Here is a 19,461-nt window from a genome sequence, read left to right on the forward strand (position 1 = left end):
ATACAGCACACCTTGCTTTACCTCAACCGATCTCTGCTGATCTTTTTATAGCTGTTAATCTTCTATTGATATAATTATAGTTTTGCTTATATACTGTAAATTAATTCAAAATAACCACCATGACTGTTTTATTTGTCCTAGATGAGTATATTTGGATATAAAGCACTATGTGTATACAAAACCATGCACATGGAGTAGAAAATATGATATAAAGTGTTAATGCAATAGTTTTCCATCAGCTGTTTGAGTTAATAACCAATCGTGTTTACAGCGCACTATTCATGCATGAGTAGGTAATCAAGTAAGGATTTCAGTAGAAACATGCTGGCCATGATCTTATACTCTTGGCCAGAAGCCATTTGCAAAATATGCAGATTTGAAATGAAAAAGCTTTTAAGGGTTACATGCATTCTGAGAATGGGAGAAGGGTGAGTTCTGGCTCAGCTTTCCTAGATGCCACAAATGTGTTACATGGCACTATGAATTCATTAACCAGCAGCACCAATGTGCATGTTGCTCATTACACAGAAGCCGCAGTGATTGTAGTTTAACTGTGTGGTTATGTATGTAGAAGTTCTGAGAAGTCAGATTTCCATTATAAATTGGATCCATTTCTAATGAAGAAGAAGCTTAGAATGTGTGTGTGTGTGTGTGTGTGTGTGTGTGTCTAAATGTGAGTTTGTGCATTGCCAAAGAGAGTCTATAAAAATATATAGAGAGTATAAAAAATATATTTTTATTGATACTATATTTTTTTTCTTTCTGTTAATACATATGTGCACTATTTGTAAGCAGCCCAGCTGCAACTGCTTTGGCAATACAAATGTACAGTTTTTGTCATGACAATAAGGTTGCTTTCACAATTGGTTCGCTTGCCTGGTCCAAACCCGAGTTCGATTGCTCCCCCTGCCCCCGCTGGACTGTGTTCATATTATTTTATTTGGGTCCAAACCACGGCTCGTTTGCGTCATAGAGCCAGCAGCTGTTTACCCCGTTGCTTAGTAACGACGTCGCAGGAGAAAGCAGCAAATGCATATCATTGCTCTCTGCACTTTTATGTATTTACGTTTTTGAACCGTTCATTTGTTTACAAAGCTTCGGTACATAATGGCACCTACCTCCATCTTGCAAATGTAGTGCAAATGCTCTAAAGAACGCTGAAGCCGAACAGAAATTAGATATACAGCTCTGTTTGCAGCGCGTCAGTCATGCTCATCAGGAAAGTGAGTGAAACACACACACAAACACACATTTTTATCAAATAATACGTCATCCGCGATTTGGTACGATTGCATTCACATCAGCAGCGAACCGTACCGGAGTTCACACGAACCGTACTCCAGACCACCGTTTTTAAGCGGTCTCGGGTACGGTTCGCGGGTGCACACCCGAGTTCGGAAGACAGCGTTCACATCATCCAAACGAACCGAACTCTGACATCAGTCGAACCCGGGTGCACACCAAAAGTGCTAGTGTGAAAGCACCCTAAAGCTCACCTAGATTGAAATTGAAAAAAATTGAGAGACTTATGATAGTGATATCTAATATGACCTGCTGTCATAATAGCGGCACGCATACCAAGGGCCCATCGGCGCTCAGCCTATCTGTAGTCATTGGCATCTAACACACACAAGCATGCATATTTTGCATACTGCACATTTCAAAATCCATGACACACAACATGCTCAGGGAACACAGCTGTGTGGGTGCCTTGGTGTACAGAGGTCACAGAAATGTTTCTGACCTAAATGACACTGTGAGGTGTTTTTTGGTGAAAATGATTTCATACTGTAGCTTTAAGGTTTTTTTAAAACAAGAAGTTCAGAGCACTATTTAACTGTTCACTATATAGTATATACAAGAAGGTAATTAAAACCTCATAAAATGTGCAATATTCTTAAATATCAGGAAATCATTAAAGTACAGTTTTGTAGGTCATGACGTCCAACAGCAAATAGTAATACTGAAGACTGTAATTGCGAATCAGATTGTACATTTTTTCGAGATAATGTAGGTGGCGTATGCAGGTGCAGAAACCACAGCTGCAGTGCTAGGGAGTTTTGAGTGGTAACCAGGACATTGCTCGTGGTTGAGAACTAACTTAGTTAAAAAAGTCCACCCTTAAAGGTCTGTTAAAGTTAGTCAGGTCAATGATGTGACACTGATCTTTTAATTTATTTAGAATAATTAAATTAAGATTACATTTTTGATATTTTAGTTTACTATTATATATATAAAATATATATATATATATATATATATATATATATATAATTAAATTAAGATTACATTTTGATATTTAAGTTTACTATAATATATATATATATATATATATATATTTTTACTTCATTAAATTGTATTTTCCTGTTACTTGATGAGTTATTAAAAATAATGATTAATATGTGTACACTCTTGTATTCAAGGTATGGATTCCTGCTATTACTTTTTACTTCATTAAATTGTATTTTCCTGTTACTTGATGAGTTCTGTTGCTCTGCCTGTTGTGTGTCGTGGAGTGCACTGTTTGAATAATTCAGAGGTCACTGTGATGCTTTTTCATGTTGTCATGTGTCTGTGTGTGTTGTGGGTGTGTATTGGAAGCGTTTAGAGGTCAGTGTGATATTTCGGTCTATTTTTGAGTAGTGGGTTCAGAATGAGTCACTGCAGTGGTTCGGGTGACATCACTCTGTCTGAGTTGAGGACTGCTGCTTATTATAGACCTGAACACATGCAGCCTTTCTATTTTTCTCCTCTTCTGTCATCCACCTGTGTGCATAGATGTTTTGTGAACAGTGGCAGAATTGAGAGGATATGCTTCTATCTTTCTTTCTTTTTTCAGTGTCTGGTATCTTTCCACCAACATTAGCACTCCTCTGTGCTGACTTGACACTTTGTCTGCTAACTTGCTTAAACTGTCTTCAGGACTTCTGACTGTTAATAATTAAATTAGAGGCCATTTACTAAGAATAAACCACTGTAGAACAAAGGCTCACACCCAATTATTCTCACTCTTTTTGGGCTTAAATCCTCCAGCATGCCAGGCACCAATGGTTGGTTCCCAATGAGCAATGACCTCTGTGCCAGTCTAACTGGAGCCCTTTTGTGCAATAGCCCTGCATACTGATTAGCTCAGTTATGTAAACACCAGTCATTCATGGCATGTGTACTGCTTTTGTGGGGTAAAAACTTGTGCAAGACATTTAATTCCACCCCAGATAAGTGCTTTTTGCTCTTCTGTTGCCCTATTAATGTTTTTAATAAAGAATCACAGGAAGCATTACTTTTTAGGTTATGTGGACCAGAATGTGTTGTAAAATTTATTAAAATTAAACAATCTTAGGACTTAAATTCATTTGAAAAGACGTTTCCTATATTATTGTGTCAGATTTTATTAAATGTATGGGTAAATAAATACGCATTACAAAATAAGTATATAATAAAGTATGTAGTCATAATATTATATAAAGTCATAATATAGTTTGTTTTGTTTCCATGTCATTAAAGATAAGCCTATCACTGGCTTAGAATCCAGTGCATTAACCAACATTTTGCAATCATGTTGTCAATCTGTCTGCATTAATCTAGGAATATGATTTTTTTACTTACTTTCATTTTCTTAAAAATGAGAAGAAGAAAATAGGAAACATTACTGAGGAAACAAAAAATGTGTGTGTGTGTGTGTGTGTGTGTGTGTGTGTGTGTGTGTGTGTGTGTGTGTGTGTGTATAGCAATACTGTTTTTGTGGTAATGAAACTTTAAGGGCAAAAATTAAATATGCTTATAACTGCAAACCAATGCACAAACATTTTTATCCATTGTATTTTTTTAAGCATAACTTCTTTTTGCTTTTGATTTTGGGGTGAAATGGGACATAACAGAATAAATCTGAATCTGTAATAGTTAGAGGGAGTTACTGTATTTGTAGATTATGTGATTTTGTGTGCTCTCTGAAGGCACACTCTTCTTTTGTGCTCATGGTGCCACTCTGGTTTGTTTATAACAGAGGCCTGTTATTCAGATCCCTTCCAAATAGACAGCCCCTCTAATTTGTTTTGAGTGTGTCTCTCTCACATAAGCACATCTGTTAGTTGTGGCAGAGAGATGGCGATGCTTTGGCATGTCCATCACTGATGATGTGGATTGTGGCTGGCATGAATATAAGGCTCAGCACACAGCTTCAAACAGCTCTTATATAAGCTTGATTCAGAGTGTGTTTCATAAGATGAATGCCATTATTTGCACAGAATAGGCCAGCTCTGCCATGCTTTAGATGGTGCTTACATAATAGGCTGGTGAAAAGACACAGGAGAGCTTTAGATAAACACCACTAGGACTTTTGCCGTTGTTCCCACACAAACTGCCCTGCAGCTGCTTCTGGGTCACTGGTCTGCTGGGCCTTTAGAGTGGAGAAATTTAGGGTGAGGTAATAGGGTCACTGGAGGATAGATTTAGAGTAATGTTAGTAACATTAGTATTGAGTCATGATGCTACCAGCCACATCACACAAAATGTTCTATTACATCATATTAAGTAAAAAATTCCCTTAAAAATGCATTTTATGTTTTGTTTTTTTCCTGTATGAGAAAATATTGAAATGCTAAGACTGATAAATACAACATATAATATAATATAATATAATATAAAATAAAATAAAATAAAATAAAATAACAAAATAATATATATAATATAATATAATATAATATAATAAATATAACTGACTGATATATTTCTGCAAAAGCAAATTATGAAAAAACACAAATAATTTTAATATAACATTTTAAATAGAAAATGCCCTTTTAATTATTTAAAAGTACATTTCATGGTTGTTGCTTATTTGTATATAACAAAATATTTAAATACTGCTTAGACTAAATATGTAATATAATATAATATAATATAATATAATATAATATAATATAATATAATATAATATAATATATATTTCCACAAAAGCAAATAATGCTAAAACAAACAAAAATAAAACAAGAATAAATACCTTGAAAAGAAGAAATATTTTGAGAGATTTTTGTGCAAGGAAATGTACATTTAATTCAGATGTATACACTGAAGCAAGTATCTGACAAACTGGTAGAAAAATATGTGAGAAATGACACAAAACTAGAACATGTATTTCAGAAAAAAAGCCAATATGTATATATTCAAATCAGGATTTTAATATAGTTGTGTTTATGGGCATTGATAAATTGTTTAATACTGCTGTACCCTAGTAAAATATTACTGAGTGGAGATTACTGTATACCAGCTTGAGAATCATTTTCAGCTGTCAAGGCATGTGTTTTCTATCAGCTGTTTTAAATCAGAATACCAGATTTCATGAATTAATCACTATTTTTACAGAATCATTCAAAAGCGTTTGCAAAAAGCTTCAAAATTCTTCACGATTTAGTTTGATTCATTTGGACAGTTCACTTGTGCTCTGAACTGTTTGTGCAGCAATTAATTAATAAGTCAGGTGATTTGTCTGGCCAGGGCAGATGTTGAAGTTCATCTTGGTGCTCTGTCCAGGTTTTATGATAATCATAATCTTTTTTGCATGTTATAGCACTGTGTCAGTGATGAAAGTTTTAGTTGCAGCACCTTCTATGCATGTTGGTGAAGTTCTCTATGGTCGGTTTTTGTGGAAACAGGGCTTTGGAAGTGAATACTGTCACTTTGCTGCAGTAGTTCTGTGATGTTTGGACAATACTTCTTGGCGTACCCTATCATTCACTTTCGGTTTTCAACCACTGTTCTTCATTGCTGATGACGTCTTGCCATGTACACAGACATAACTGTATGACTGTTGATCTTAAAATACCAATCAATTAGGCTGTTAAGATTCCAGATGCTCCTGGTAAATGGGCTCCCATGATTAGCCCTCTTTGGAAGCCTGACAAGTCACCAATTTCACCCACAGCTACTGAACACAAAATGTATTACACTGTTTTATATCCTAAGGAATAAAGACAATGAAAAGATAATTGATAAAAGATCATTGCAATGTTTATTTTTACACTATAGCCTACACAAATGATACTAACCCCAATAATAATGGGTCTTCACATTATTTTGTCCAACATCCTGTATTTAACCGTGTATGAATATACGTCTACATAATACATCAATAATATATAGGCAATACAAGTTTAAAAAAAAATGTTACATAAATATAAATGTCATAATAACGTCTTTGCATGGACATGCTATGGTTGTGTGTCTAGTGTAGCTCTCACAGATGAATGAGAAGGTCTTGTCCTCTGCTGGATGACGTCAGGAGAGCATGGGGCGTTTGTCTCTCTCGTGCCGAGGGGGCGTGCGCTCGCGCGAGTGAAAAAGCAAATGGCACACGGACTTATCCATTATTCCTCTGCTGATATCTGACGCTCCGCGCTCGCGGATCCGGGCTCCAGCCGACTGAATACCGAACGCACCGCTGAACGGAGCATTTAAACGCGAGTCGCTTTAGTCCAATTGTGTCTTTCTTTATTTATTTAGTTATTTATTGTATGCAACCTGCGCGATTCGTCCGCATTATTCGTGAATGTTAAGCTCTCGTGAGCCCAAGGACATAGTGTATGACAGGAATATCACCTGAGGAATACTATAAGGGGCTGCATTTGAAGACGATCTTCACTGATACGCAGGAATACCGTGGCTTTATTGTTATCAAGTCACATTGAGCCATTTATTCCGCTAGTTGTCTCCAGCCATAATGCCGAGCATACGACAGTCGTACACGGTCACTGTCCCAGAGGAGCCGCCGGCGTCAGCTTTCCCTTTCATCAAGCAGGATATGCGCAGAAAAAGTCCCACGATGTCTCGCTCTATGCTGGTGTCCACATTTGTGGGGCTTCTTATTAACCAGGCTAAGGTAAGCCTAACTCAGCTATAAGTCATCTCAGATTTATGTGTATACTGCGTTTAAAATAGAGGTGAAACTCGTTGCCACCAGAGGAAATATTTGGAAATATGAACTCTCAGTATAGTAGGCTATAACACACAACAGCACACGCTTCATTGCTTTAGTCACGCGTGCACACTTGCTTAACCCGTCAACTGTTTTCTATTTATAATTGCTTCTTTTCTGTCCCATGAAAAACAATACCCCACAGTGTTTTTGAACAATATTGATTTGTTTTTCATATTGTTTATGTTAGGAAATGGTTAGGAAAGGGATACAAATAGCTGTTTCGCAATTTAGAAACCCTGATTATGATTTGATTTGGGTGAGTCAAGAAAGAAAAACATGCCAGATGTGCAGTGCTGGGGTGAGAAGGATGTTTCAGTCCCACTAATGGGGATGTGAGATAAATGTAAGATGTAGACCTGAGCAATAAGCAACAGTTGCATCTAGAATAAAGGAAGAGTAGGCTATTTTCTTCTGAAATAAAAGTTATGTGCGTGCCGTGAATTCAGTCCTTTGGATGGTTTTATACACTATATGGAATTTCTACTTTATTGGTATATCAACATCTGTGTGTTTTTAAGGTTTACCTTTCAGGGACAAAGTCTCACTCACTTTAGAGAAGTGCAGTAGCATTTAAAGTGGCAATCATGTAAACCTGTTCTCAATATATGTGTCCAGATCTCCAAACAGAAGCACATGTACAGCATCTGCTGTCTCTGACCGTGCCAAGTGACCATCTTTCTCGCGTCAGCTTTTACTTCTGCGTTTTCAGACTCAAATTGATGCTTCATAATGGGGGCTTTATGTTCGTCGCGTCAGTATTACAGCCTGCAATATATAAAAAAATGTAAAAGTTCATAGCGAGGGTAGTGACGTGACGCTGGACATCATTTAAAGCCGCTGGCTGTTGCGTCACGCTGAGTAGGCTGTGCATTACTCATTGAGAAGCCAGGGTACCATTAAGCAGTCTTATCTAGAATGATACTGAATCGTCTATGATGTAGTTCATGCTACGTAATGATAATTAGAGGCATGTCACCATCTCTTTGTGTAGTGTTCGCTGGCTGATCTTTCTAAATCACACCTTTGGACCATATTTAGCTTAGAAAGGCAAATTGTTAGGATGATGTCTGTTTTTTCTGTCAGATTTGTGCTAGAGTACATATTCAGACTCAAATGACCTTTGGATTTCATGCATAAGCCTAAACAGATGTTGTAAAAATGTTGAAAATCTTTTCTTGTTAATCTTTTAATGCCTAGGACCCCCAAATATGCTGATTCCCTTTTTTTAATTAGAATGACAACTAGGCCATATAGCCTAGCCTATTTTATGAGTAAAAAAGAATTTTATTACGTCTCATATATTTACATTTTAATAAGATTTTAGCCAATGATAGCGTGTAAAATAGTACTATAAATTTGTTATTTGTGGTTTTTCAAAAGGAATACTTTTCCAAAGCAACCTTTAAAACATTTTGGAAGGAAACTATATAAAATGTATTTATATATGATTTGTTTTTATTTCTTAATGTTAAAACTATGGCTGTAAATATAATAATGAGGGATCTCACAGTTTTTGACCAGTCTTGGAAAGAATGACTATATACAAAAATACAGAATAAGGAAAAGAAACAGTTAGTGGCAGCTAGATTTACACAATATGAATAATCCATAAGAGTAAGAATCCATCTTGATGGGAACGCTGCCCCTATTTGTAGTAGTTTACAGCAACGCAGCTCAAGAGGCATAACATCAATTATTGGAGTGTTTGCTAACCACATTTTCCAGTGTAACCAGTGTTTGTTATGCAACAAAGAAACAATCAGAGTGTCACATTGTGTAATATACAGGAACAAATGGTAAGTAAGCAGTGCGTTTCTGAAGGAATGTATCGTGTCAGTGTATCTCGCCGATTACATTTCAAGAATCACTAAAGGTCCTGTTCTTCACATGCTTATGACCTTGCACAAACTGTCTGTATCCCGCCCATCTAGATTGTCAATCATTGTCAAGATTACAGTGTAATGAACTGTCTTGGCTTATCATCAACATCGATGGTTGAGTTAGAGTTACGCCAACCAGATGTCCCATTTCAGGTGTCCCAAATGTGTCCTTTATTTTAGAACAGTAGATGTACTGAAATATAGGACGAATTCCAGCTGCTATAAACTGTATACAAATGTGTTTAAAATAATCAAGAGGGATGGTGAATAGATACATAGAAGCACATTAAGGAATAAAAGAGTTTCAGAAGTCTCAGGAGTCTTCCTGAATAAAATGCTTGTGTCTCGGTATATGCATGTGACCAGCCTATTGGCAGCAGAGCACATAGAGTTCTTATATTGGTGACAGCCATGGCTTCCAGATACGAAGGTCAGGACACAGTGTTCCTACTCGCTCGCTTTCAACTCGCGCCAGCCAATTAGCTCACAGCTCTCTGAAGATCTTTGAAGAGCCAGCCAGAGTGAGATCCTGATGTCCTCTTGATACCCAGTCGCTTTTGAGGCAGAACTCCTTTCGCTTGCCGTACCCATGGCTGCTGCCGCTGGGTGCTGGCTGTTGCCATACCAGTCTGTTTGGTTTAAGAGCTCGGTGTGAAAGCCAGAGACTGCATCAGCAACGGAGAGAGGCCTTGGACCATCTGTTCCCTCTCTCTCATCTTCTTTGGGGAAGAAAAATCTCATCAGATGTTTGGATGAATATATGAATAACAGAAAAACTCCCGGGATAACTTGCAGCTGAACATGTTTGAACCTGATGCATCTAGTCTCAGAGATGCTAGAAGGTGTTTGATTAGTGCACTTCATTATGCTTAATTGAAGTGTATTCTGATTGGTCCCTTACAAAAACATACTCTGACAGTGATGGTATACCATAGTACTTTGATATATACCATGGCACGGAATGAATACTTTATACATAGCATTTACATCTTACTTCAGGATGCTTCAAAGAATACCATGGTATAACCATTAAAAAACATGAAAACACTGTTGGTGTGACTGGTGTCTGAAAAAGATGACTTATTCTATATAAAAATAAATAAATAAAAATATAAAATCTGTTTGGCAGATGTATGACACACCCCTGCATGTGTAGTGTGTGAATGTGTGTATGGATTGTTATTGACCTTTTAAATATGAAACAGCCATAAATAGTGTCATTAGAGTACAAACTGTGACACACTCAACATGCTGTATCACTAATATCACATGCTGTCCTGTGACTCATCTATAGAGAGAATACCAACACCAAAATCTTAGCTTTTGACTTATTTCAAGCAGAGATCTTAGTATTTTAGTTATTTCATATACTGTTATATAATTTATTAATGATATTAGGTGAATGAGGTTTTATAATTAGTTTACTCTCTAGTAATTTTGTTATGTGCTTTTGTCATTTTTATTTCTATTTAACTTTAATTATTAATTCAGTTAGTTGCCAAGGCAACATTTCGAATTTTCATTTATGTTTTTAAGTTTAGGTTTTTCATCTAAAACTTACACTATTTCATTATATTATTATTGTATTTCAGCTCTATTTTAATGAATGAAAAATATTTTGAATAGTTTTAGTTAACAATACCAACACTGATCTCACACCCACCAGCAACATCTTGTTTTAAGTTTCACACATGCTTTCTCAAACACTCAGACATTAAAATCACCTGTCCAAGGGGATGTTTGCAACTTCGTTGAGTTCTGTCAAGCATCACTTGACACCATTGTAAAATCACATAGTGAACACTGCAATCAGTGAATGACGCAGATGAAAATGAGCGCTGCTCTTCCACTGATTCTGAGTGTGTCAGTTTCATTCGGGAGATTCATACTGAGAAACGCATGGTCTATGTTCTCTGGAGCGATCTGTGTTATGTCATGGTCAACAGACTGAGCACTTATGTCGAGAATATCAAACATGTGAAATCATCATCATTCCCAGCTGTCTGAATTTTAGATGAAAATGAGAGATTTATATATATATATATCTCTATATGAGTAAAAACTGACCTAACACTAATGGTTCATCTCTAGTTGAAAAAATGACTTATAGTTGTTTTTGTTGTGGTGTAGCAGATGGGCATCATTTGTTTGTGTCAAGTTTTCAGCAGCAGGAGCTCTGTCTAAATCTGCTAACATGCCATTTAATAGCCCGGAGAGAATGCTTTGGTCAGCTCACACATATTGTCCTCTAAACATAATACTGCACACGCTCACTTATACAATACAGACATGTACAGTATGCGTTTATGTAATTTTATATAATTAGAAACTTTTTCGTGTCATGCATGCAATTAAAAAGTCTCTACTAAGTCCCTTCTTAAACATGCATTTTCACTTCACTGTCAGTATCGGTGCCAAACAAATTACGTGGCCTAAGTGAGTCATGTGCTTTAGTCATATTCGAATTTATTAAAACATTTTTGGTATAACCCTCAAGTGTCATTGGATTCAAAGGTTACATTAGAAAGCTCTCACTCCATTTCTTCCCTTCCTTCTTGTTTTTCTCTCACAGAACTCAAAGAATGCTCAGGGTCTGGTGGGCCTCAGGAATCTAGGAAATACTGTAAGTATTTCTAAGCAAAGAATCTATGGATCTATTTATAGTTCACACAAAAATGAAAATTCTGTCAGTATTTACTAACCCTTAAGTTGACACAAGCTTCTTTCAAAAAGTACTTCATTCTGTCAGTCTGTTTTGAAGAAAAGAGAGTCGGCATGAAGGGGGAAATTATTTTCCTTCCTGTTAAAATTTAAATGTTTCACAAAACAAATAGACTTACACTTAGATGTACGTTTCAATACAGAAGAAAATATGAGGACTGCAGACTATGTATGCTGAGTAATCATCTCATTCTCCCTTTTTCGAATGTGTCTCTGCAGTGTTTCATGAACTCCATTCTGCAGTGTCTGAGCAACACTCATGACCTGAGGGACTACTGTCTGCGTAACACACACCGCACTGACCTCAACAACAACTGCAGGGCCAAAGCTGCGCTGATGGAAGGTAAGAGACACGTTTATCAGTTCAGTTAGTAGAGCATTCGTTTTATCAGACATATCAAACAGCCTTTGGGTCCTGTGTCTTATGCCTCCAATTGTGTGTGTTTTTCTGCTTTCAGAGTTTGCCAAGCTCACTCAGAGTCTTTGGACATCAGCTAGCAGTGAGGCCATCAGCCCTTCTGACTTCAAAATGCAGATTCAGAAATATGCCCCTCGATTTGTTGGTTACAAGTAAGTTATAGCTACAGTAAAAACTTTTGAATCATGCAGAATCATATTTTACTTGCGTTCTTTAATATGTAGTTTTGAACCTGCTGAAACTCCCTCTTAAAAATCGACTTCTCTGTTCTGTCCTGTAGTCAGCAGGATGCTCAGGAGTTCTTGCGCTTTCTGCTGGATGGGCTTCATAATGAAGTAAACAGAGTGACAGTGAAACCCAGGTCGCCCATGGAGGACTTTGATCACCTCTCGTAAGTAAATGCGCCGGTTTGTTCTAAAAACCTCTAAAGCTGTTCAAAAGTTTGGAGTCAGTAATTTTTTTAAAAAGAAATTATTACTTTAATTCAGGCAAGGGTGGATTAAGCTAATTAAAAGTGACTGTAAAGACATTTATAAGGTTCTTTTTCAAAATAATGCTGTTCTTTTGAACTTTCAAAGAATCCTGAAAAAAAGTATCATGGTTTTACAAAAATATTAAGCAGATCAGTTGTTTTCAGTAGTAATAAGAAATGTTTTTTGAGCACCAAATCAGCATATTAGAATGATTTCTTTCCCATCACAGGAATAAATTACATTTTAAAATATATTAAAATGGAAAACTCCTATTTTGAATTGTAATAACATTTCACAATGTTACTGTTTTTACTATGTTTTAAATAAAAAATGCAAGCAACTTCAAAAATATTCCAAAATCATACCAACCCCAAACTTTTGAAAAGCCTTGCATATTTCATTCAGTACTGAAAATATGATCTGGTGATTGATGTAACAGATGAATCACCTGTAGTGTGTGGTTGAACTGTTGCAATCTGACAGCAATAGTAAGCAGTCTGTGTGGGGTCTTAAATTAAGTGTGTTTTATTGACAGGGACGACGAAAAAGGCAAGAGAATGTGGAACAAGTACCTGGAGAGTGAGGACAGCAAAATAGTCGGTGAGTTGACCTGCAATATTAACACTACTGTCTAGCTCTGTGTGTGTGTGTGTGTGTGTGTGTGTGTGTGTTCCCTGTACAGGTTATAAAGTGCTAATGTTTTTTTTTTGTTTGTTTTGTTCACAGATCTCTTTGTTGGTCAGCTGAAAAGTTCTCTGACTTGCAGTGAGTGTGGCTTCTGCTCAACAGTGTTTGATCCATTCTGGGATCTGTCCCTGCCTATCGCTAAGGTTAATATGAAGAATGACATGCTCAAATACACGCTTACTGACATAACAGCATGTTTGTGTTAATGTGCATGTTTCATTTTTCCCCCCTCAGACTTCAGGAGAAGTAAGTTTGATGGATTGCCTTCGACTTTTCACTAAGGAAGATGTACTAGATGGGAACGAGAGACCAGTAAGTTTAAAGTATAATTTTTCTAGCATTCTATCTATCTATCTATCTATCTATCTATCTATCTATCTATCTATCTATCTATCTATCTATCTATCTATCTATCTATCTATCTATCTATCTATCTATCCAACAGAAATACAAACAAACAATCATCCTCAAAAAAATTCATAAAACATAAATTCCCCAAAAACTTATGCCACAGATGTAAAACCAGACGGAAATGCACAAAAAAATTCATCATTCAGAAATTTCCTAAAATCTTGGTGCTTCGTATCCTTTTTAAACAAATCCGTCATCCAATGAATTGCATGTTTATTAAAATTACATCTTATTTACCATTGTGTATCGATCAGTTAAATATGTAACATAATTAAGTTATGCATTTGGGGGGAAAAACTGCTGTTTGTATTTGATTGCCCTTGACTCTCCAACTATCTCAGATCTGAAGCGTTTCTCTGAGTGTCGAGTCAGAACCAGCAAACTCTCCACCTTTGTAAACTTCCCCCTCAAAGAGCTGGACCTCAGGGAATTTGCCTCTGATAACAGTGGTATGTTCTGCTGCGTCATTCATTACATCTGTATTCTGTCCGGTAACCGTTTGAGCAATAGCTCCAGGATAATTGTGTTTAATTGCTGTTGTTTCTCTTCCCTCTTTTCTTTTCTCTCCTCACAGTAAATGCAGTCTATAATCTGTATGCTGTGTCCAATCACACTGGTACATCTTTGGGTGGCCATTACACAGCATATTGCCGCAATCCCTGCATAGGAGAATGGTACACGTACAACGACTCCAGGTAAATAGACAGCCAATTAATATAAAAAAAAAAGTTATTAAACATTAATATTGGAGGAATATTAAATCACTAATAAGTGTTTGCACTACCTCTTAGTTTATAACATTAATGGCTATAATGTAGTTAGTATGTACAGTGTCTTCAAATATAAAAATTACATACAAAAAAACATATAATATATAATATATAAATTTGTGACTTTTGTTTAGTATTCATATATAAATATTACATATGATATATATATATATATAATATATGTGTTAATTTCTTCAACAAAAAATCTTTCTATATGTTATAGTTACAATATTTTAGGATACATTGTTTAGTATTCTGTGCTATTTTTCCTTATGTGTTACTGTACGTGTTTGTAGATGCTGATGCTGAGCCATTGTTTAGCTTGCATCTCATTTCTGTCTGTATTTCAGGGTGAGCCCCATGTCATCCAGCCAGGTGCGCAGCAGCGACGCATATGTGCTGTTCTATGAATCTGCGGCCTCTTCACGCATGTGATTAAGAATGAAATGGACAAGCCTTGGAATAAATCAACCCTTTGCTGCTGTTGAACTAAATCTTGGTCAGGGTCTGCATGCTTGGAGGACCATGGGACTTTATCCCAGGCCGAACACATACCGGAAATGAATTATGGTTGTGGCCTACGAACTGGAAAGAAGCCTGGGATGAATGTTTAATCCAAGCCTGGGTTGAGCTTCACAGTAAGGGCTTCTCCATCCATCACTCCCCTTGAGAGAGGCTGCTGCTCTGGGGATGGATTTAACAAACTGAAATGGACAGAGACAGACAGAGAAACTACTACCTCTCTAGAATGAGCAGGACTGTGTGTGTGTGTGTGTGTGTGTGTGTGTGTGTGTGTGTGTGTGTGTGTGTGTGTGTGTGTGTGTGTGTGTGTGTGTTTGTGTGTACGAGTCAGTCTCCAGACTGATACTGTAGGACTCTATGCACTGTGTAACTGGAACCCTCCGGCTCTACAGACAGTCACCACGACTCAAACAATCCCCATCCCTTATTTAATTTATTAACATGAGATCAATGTTTTACTTAATTTCAAACTAATTACTACTAATTTAAACAAGAGGTCATCTTTCTGAGGGACCATGTAGGTCAACTGTGTAAATGATGCTTGGATTGTTCAATGGATTGTTTACTTTCGAAACGGATACATTCCTTCAAGATATGGCTCTGCTTTGCTTGATTTGCTGAATTTCAACAGAATATGCACATGGGAAGGGCTTAGTTTTAAGCTAATGAATCACTGTGCCCCTTCCAAAATCCCTCACCATTACAGAGAAGATTGTGTGACTGTCCCCTGGTGGCCGGGAGTTGTAAAACCCAAAAGAAAAACAATGGACCCTTTGGTGCATTTCCACAGTTTTTAACATCATGAATGTGCAAAGTTTTTTATAGTTTCTTTTATTTTGTGTTATATTACCTTGGTAGACTAGTTAACACTGCTGTGCGGATGTTTCTAATATAATAGCTGAGGAAGTGACCTTCCTCTCTTCTGACCAACATAATTAATCTGTCATATTTTTCCTGTTTTGGAAAGTCATAGAAATTCTATCATAGATTATTTCCTTTGCTGTTGGAGCAAATGGGAACACGCAAAAAATATATATTTGTTGTATTTTTCCATTCACCGCTATGGAAGTATACCAACCCTTACCAAAAAGTAGTATACTTCAAGTTTATTTTATTAAGTATACTTAAGTATAGTTCAAGTATATTTAGACTTTTGTAAGTATAAGTATCTTAAATGTCATATATAAAGGTCCCGCTCCAGGAGAATATAAATAATTCTATCCTAAAGCAACAGTAGAAAAAGTGATTAACACATTAAAAAAAGGTCCCGCTCCAGGAGAATATAAATTATTCTATCTTTAGGCATTTGTGGACTCAGTGTTTTCCTCCAGGGGCAGTACAAGATATGAAAGAGGCATTAATATGTTTTTGTTTTGTTTTGTTTTCTCATTCTGTCAGCGACTACAATATTCAGTTTAATTTGGGGATGAGTCTTCATCAAATAAGAAGCCACCAGGAGGGTGTATGTTTGTCTGTATGTCTGTGTGTGTGTCTGTGTGTCTGTGTGTGTGCATGTGTGTGTGTGTGTGTGTGTGTGTGTGTGTGTAGGTGGATGCGTGCGCTTTTATGTATTATTTCTCTATTTATGATGTGAATGTTGTGAATGTAGCTTGTCATTGTGCTTGAACCAGACAATGTTTTTTTCTACAGAGAGATTTTCAATAAGTTGTAATTTTGTGTCAGAAATGTGACTGTAGAGTACCGCAAATCAAGAGCTCTTGGCTTTTTAAAAGAAGTGAATATGAATAAAAGCAAATGTCTACAGAAGTAGTTGTGAGTTGTCTGCGTTAGTACATTAGAATATGTGTGTATGTAGTGATTATGAATTATAGTGCTTCAGAAATGGAGCGTTAAAAAAAATGTATAAAAACATTTACCATGTAAGTTGTGTAGCCCCCTTAATGTAAGAAACATTAACAGTTTATGGAAATCTTAAGAAACTATGATTAGTATACAACAAGACTTAAATAATGCATAATACATTTTCTGCATGAACGACTAAAACTAAATTTGTTCATACTGTGTGTGTGTGTGTGTGTGTGTATGTGTGTATATACATATATATATATATATATATATATATATATATATATATATATATATATATATATATATATATATATATATATATATATATATATATATTTGACTTACTGTGCTATTAGCTACTGACAATCTTTAGCTAGATAGATTATAGATTATGCACTTTTATTTATTTACTGTTTAAAAGTTTGGGGTCAATATGAAATTTTAGGAAGAAATAAATTTTTATATTCAGCAGGGAAGAATTAAATCAAAGGTGACAGTATAAAGTTATTATGTTACAAATTATTTTTTTCTTTCAAATAGATGCTGTTCTTTCTATTCATCAAAGAATTCTAAACAAAAAAAAGGTCTCACAGTTTCCACAACAATATTAACCAGCACAACTGTTTTCAACATTGATAAAAATAAAAAGTAATGTTTCTTGAGCACCAAATCAGCATATTAGAATAATTTATAAAGGACCATGTGATACTGATTTTTTCCAAGTATTGAAATTATTAACAAAATTATATATCATGTAAAATATTAATAATATTTTTAATCAATCCCAAACTTTTTAAAGAGACACTCTTAAGAAAAGAACCATGCTTTCAAAATGCTATATTGGACCCTAATGGTGTCATAAATAACCTTTTTAATGATAGTTTATTTTCATTCATATTAATATATTAGTATATCTGTATCATTAATATTAGTATTATTAATATTATTTGTATATATTAATATTGTTTTTCTTACCCCTCTATCTGCCTGGTCTTATAATATCTTTTAGCCTCTATTAGGGGTTTACATAAAACAACAACATGTAGTTTCAATTAGATACTTTTATTTATTTATTTATTTATTTATTTATTTTTAATGACATTACATTGTAGGAAAAAATGACAGTACTCTAACAACAGTTATTAGCACAAAATATAAAATAGTGTAATGAGGACCAAGTTCTAGTGAAATATCTTCAAGACTGGGTAAAAAAAGTTATAATTTACAAAATTCTATCAATATGTATTGTAAATTAAATATCTCTCTTACCTACTTTAGTGGAGAAGAGGAGAGACATTCCCACAGTTTAACAGAGCTGCTCACTTCATGTTTGTTTGGAAACCAGATACAATTTTAAAGTTAAATTTGTATTTAAATTTAAGAAAGAAATCATTTAGCTGTTGAGAGTGTGTTGACAGTCTGTGTAGTTGGACAGCTGTGCTCTGACAGTTACAGGTTTGAAAAAAAAAAATAAAAAAACGGAAATAAAGAACCCTAAACTCTAACACAAAGAACCATTTCAGCATGAAAGGGTTCTTCAGGATGCTATGGTTCTAAATAGAACTGTTACTACATGTAAAGAACCTTTACAGAACCCTCTTTTTTTTAGAGTGTAGTGTCAAATATTAAATTACTTTAAATGTGGTTAAATAATAATAAGAATTATTATTATTACAATTATTATTATTTTGTATTACATTTATATTAAATGGTCAAACAAAGTCAAATTTGGCACATAGCTTATTTCCATGCACTATGCCAGAGTACGGTCACTAGAGGGTGACATTAGTCCCCTCTCTTTCACTTACACACATACAATGACCTGTAACTGGAGAAACTCACATCTTATTTATTGTGGCACTCAGCTTATTACTGCCACAGGTCATTATTGTGCGTGTGTGTGTGTGAGCCTTGAAGCAGACAGAGAAGCTCTCATTATGCACCAGCAATTAATACGTTTATTGGAATATATACACACAAATGAGGACTCAAATTCCTATACTGTACATGCAAGTATGTTTTCAATCAGACTTATTTTAATATCCTTAGACAGCTAGTACCTTTGTGCATGCATGTGTGTGTGTGTGTGTGTGTGTGTGTGTGTGTGTGTGTGTGCTCTTAGTGCCTTTGTAGATTAGGTTTCCAGGCTGAGACAGATGATCTGTTTGAGATGAACTCAATTTGTGAGAAGGAGGAGAGAATTATCTCACTTCCACTGGCTGACTGTGCCACTAGTAACTCAAGCCTCCTTTCAGCAGTAGTAACAAACCGCTCTTACCCAACTGGCCTTTCCTTAACCCGTACACTTAAAATACACTCCTCATCTCTGATCCTTACACCGTCAGTCCAGACTAAAGCTTATACATCAATCAGAGGGTTTTTTTTAACATCGGCTAGCTAGAGTTAATATCTTGGTTAATTATTATGCCCTCCATAGTGTCATATACAGTACAGTGGCCACACAAAACAAAAACATTTATTAAACCAGTTATTATTTATTATAAAACAATATAACAACTAAATTACAAGCTAAAAATACAACAACATAAAAAAATTAAACAAATCACAAAAAAAAAAAATATTAAAATTTTAAATGAAAAAATAGTAAATGTACAATTATTTTTAGTAAGTGGACGCTTTCTTGTTGTCAAATGTTATTGAATCATGTTCACACTTAATGTGATGATCAACACCTGTTGTTACTCGAGGAGAGCTGACTTACATATAGTTGGTAACTTGGTTAACCCTCATATTCCCTGCGTTCCATTCGGAAGGGCTCATCCCTATGCCCTAATCCCTT

At 35.6% G+C, this 19,461-nt stretch overlaps 1 protein-coding gene across 1 annotated transcript; it reads left to right on the forward strand.

Moving 5' to 3' along the window:
• Positions 1-6,295: 6,295 nt before the first annotated feature.
• On the forward strand, positions 6,296-16,027 carry LOC109045905 (ubiquitin carboxyl-terminal hydrolase 2-like). Its single transcript, XM_042756825.1, has 12 exons — positions 6,296-6,871; positions 11,423-11,473; positions 11,791-11,914; positions 12,030-12,141; positions 12,270-12,380; positions 12,998-13,062; positions 13,189-13,292; positions 13,384-13,472; positions 13,664-13,731; positions 13,902-14,009; positions 14,135-14,255; positions 14,681-16,027. The coding sequence occupies exons 1-12, from the start codon at positions 6,713-6,715 to the stop codon at positions 14,763-14,765; spliced, it is 1,197 nt and encodes a 398-aa protein (XP_042612759.1). The 5' UTR covers positions 6,296-6,712; the 3' UTR covers positions 14,766-16,027.
• Positions 16,028-19,461: the final 3,434 nt, after the last annotated feature.

This window comes from Cyprinus carpio, chromosome A5, assembly GCF_018340385.1.
Source record: "Cyprinus carpio isolate SPL01 chromosome A5, ASM1834038v1, whole genome shotgun sequence".
Lineage (NCBI taxonomy): Eukaryota > Metazoa > Chordata > Actinopteri > Cypriniformes > Cyprinidae > Cyprinus > Cyprinus carpio.

Bases quoted from the DNA above. Each gene is read 5' to 3' on its own strand.
- LOC109045905 (XM_042756825.1), top strand. From the start codon at position 6,713: ATGCCGAGCATACGACAGTCGTACACGGTCACTGTCCCAGAGGAGCCG. The intron at 13,293-13,383 runs GTTAATATGAAG...TTCCCCCCTCAG, and splicing joins TGTCCCTGCCTATCGCTAAG to ACTTCAGGAGAAGTAAGTTT. The intron at 14,010-14,134 runs GTATGTTCTGCT...CTCTCCTCACAG, and splicing joins ATTTGCCTCTGATAACAGTG to TAAATGCAGTCTATAATCTG.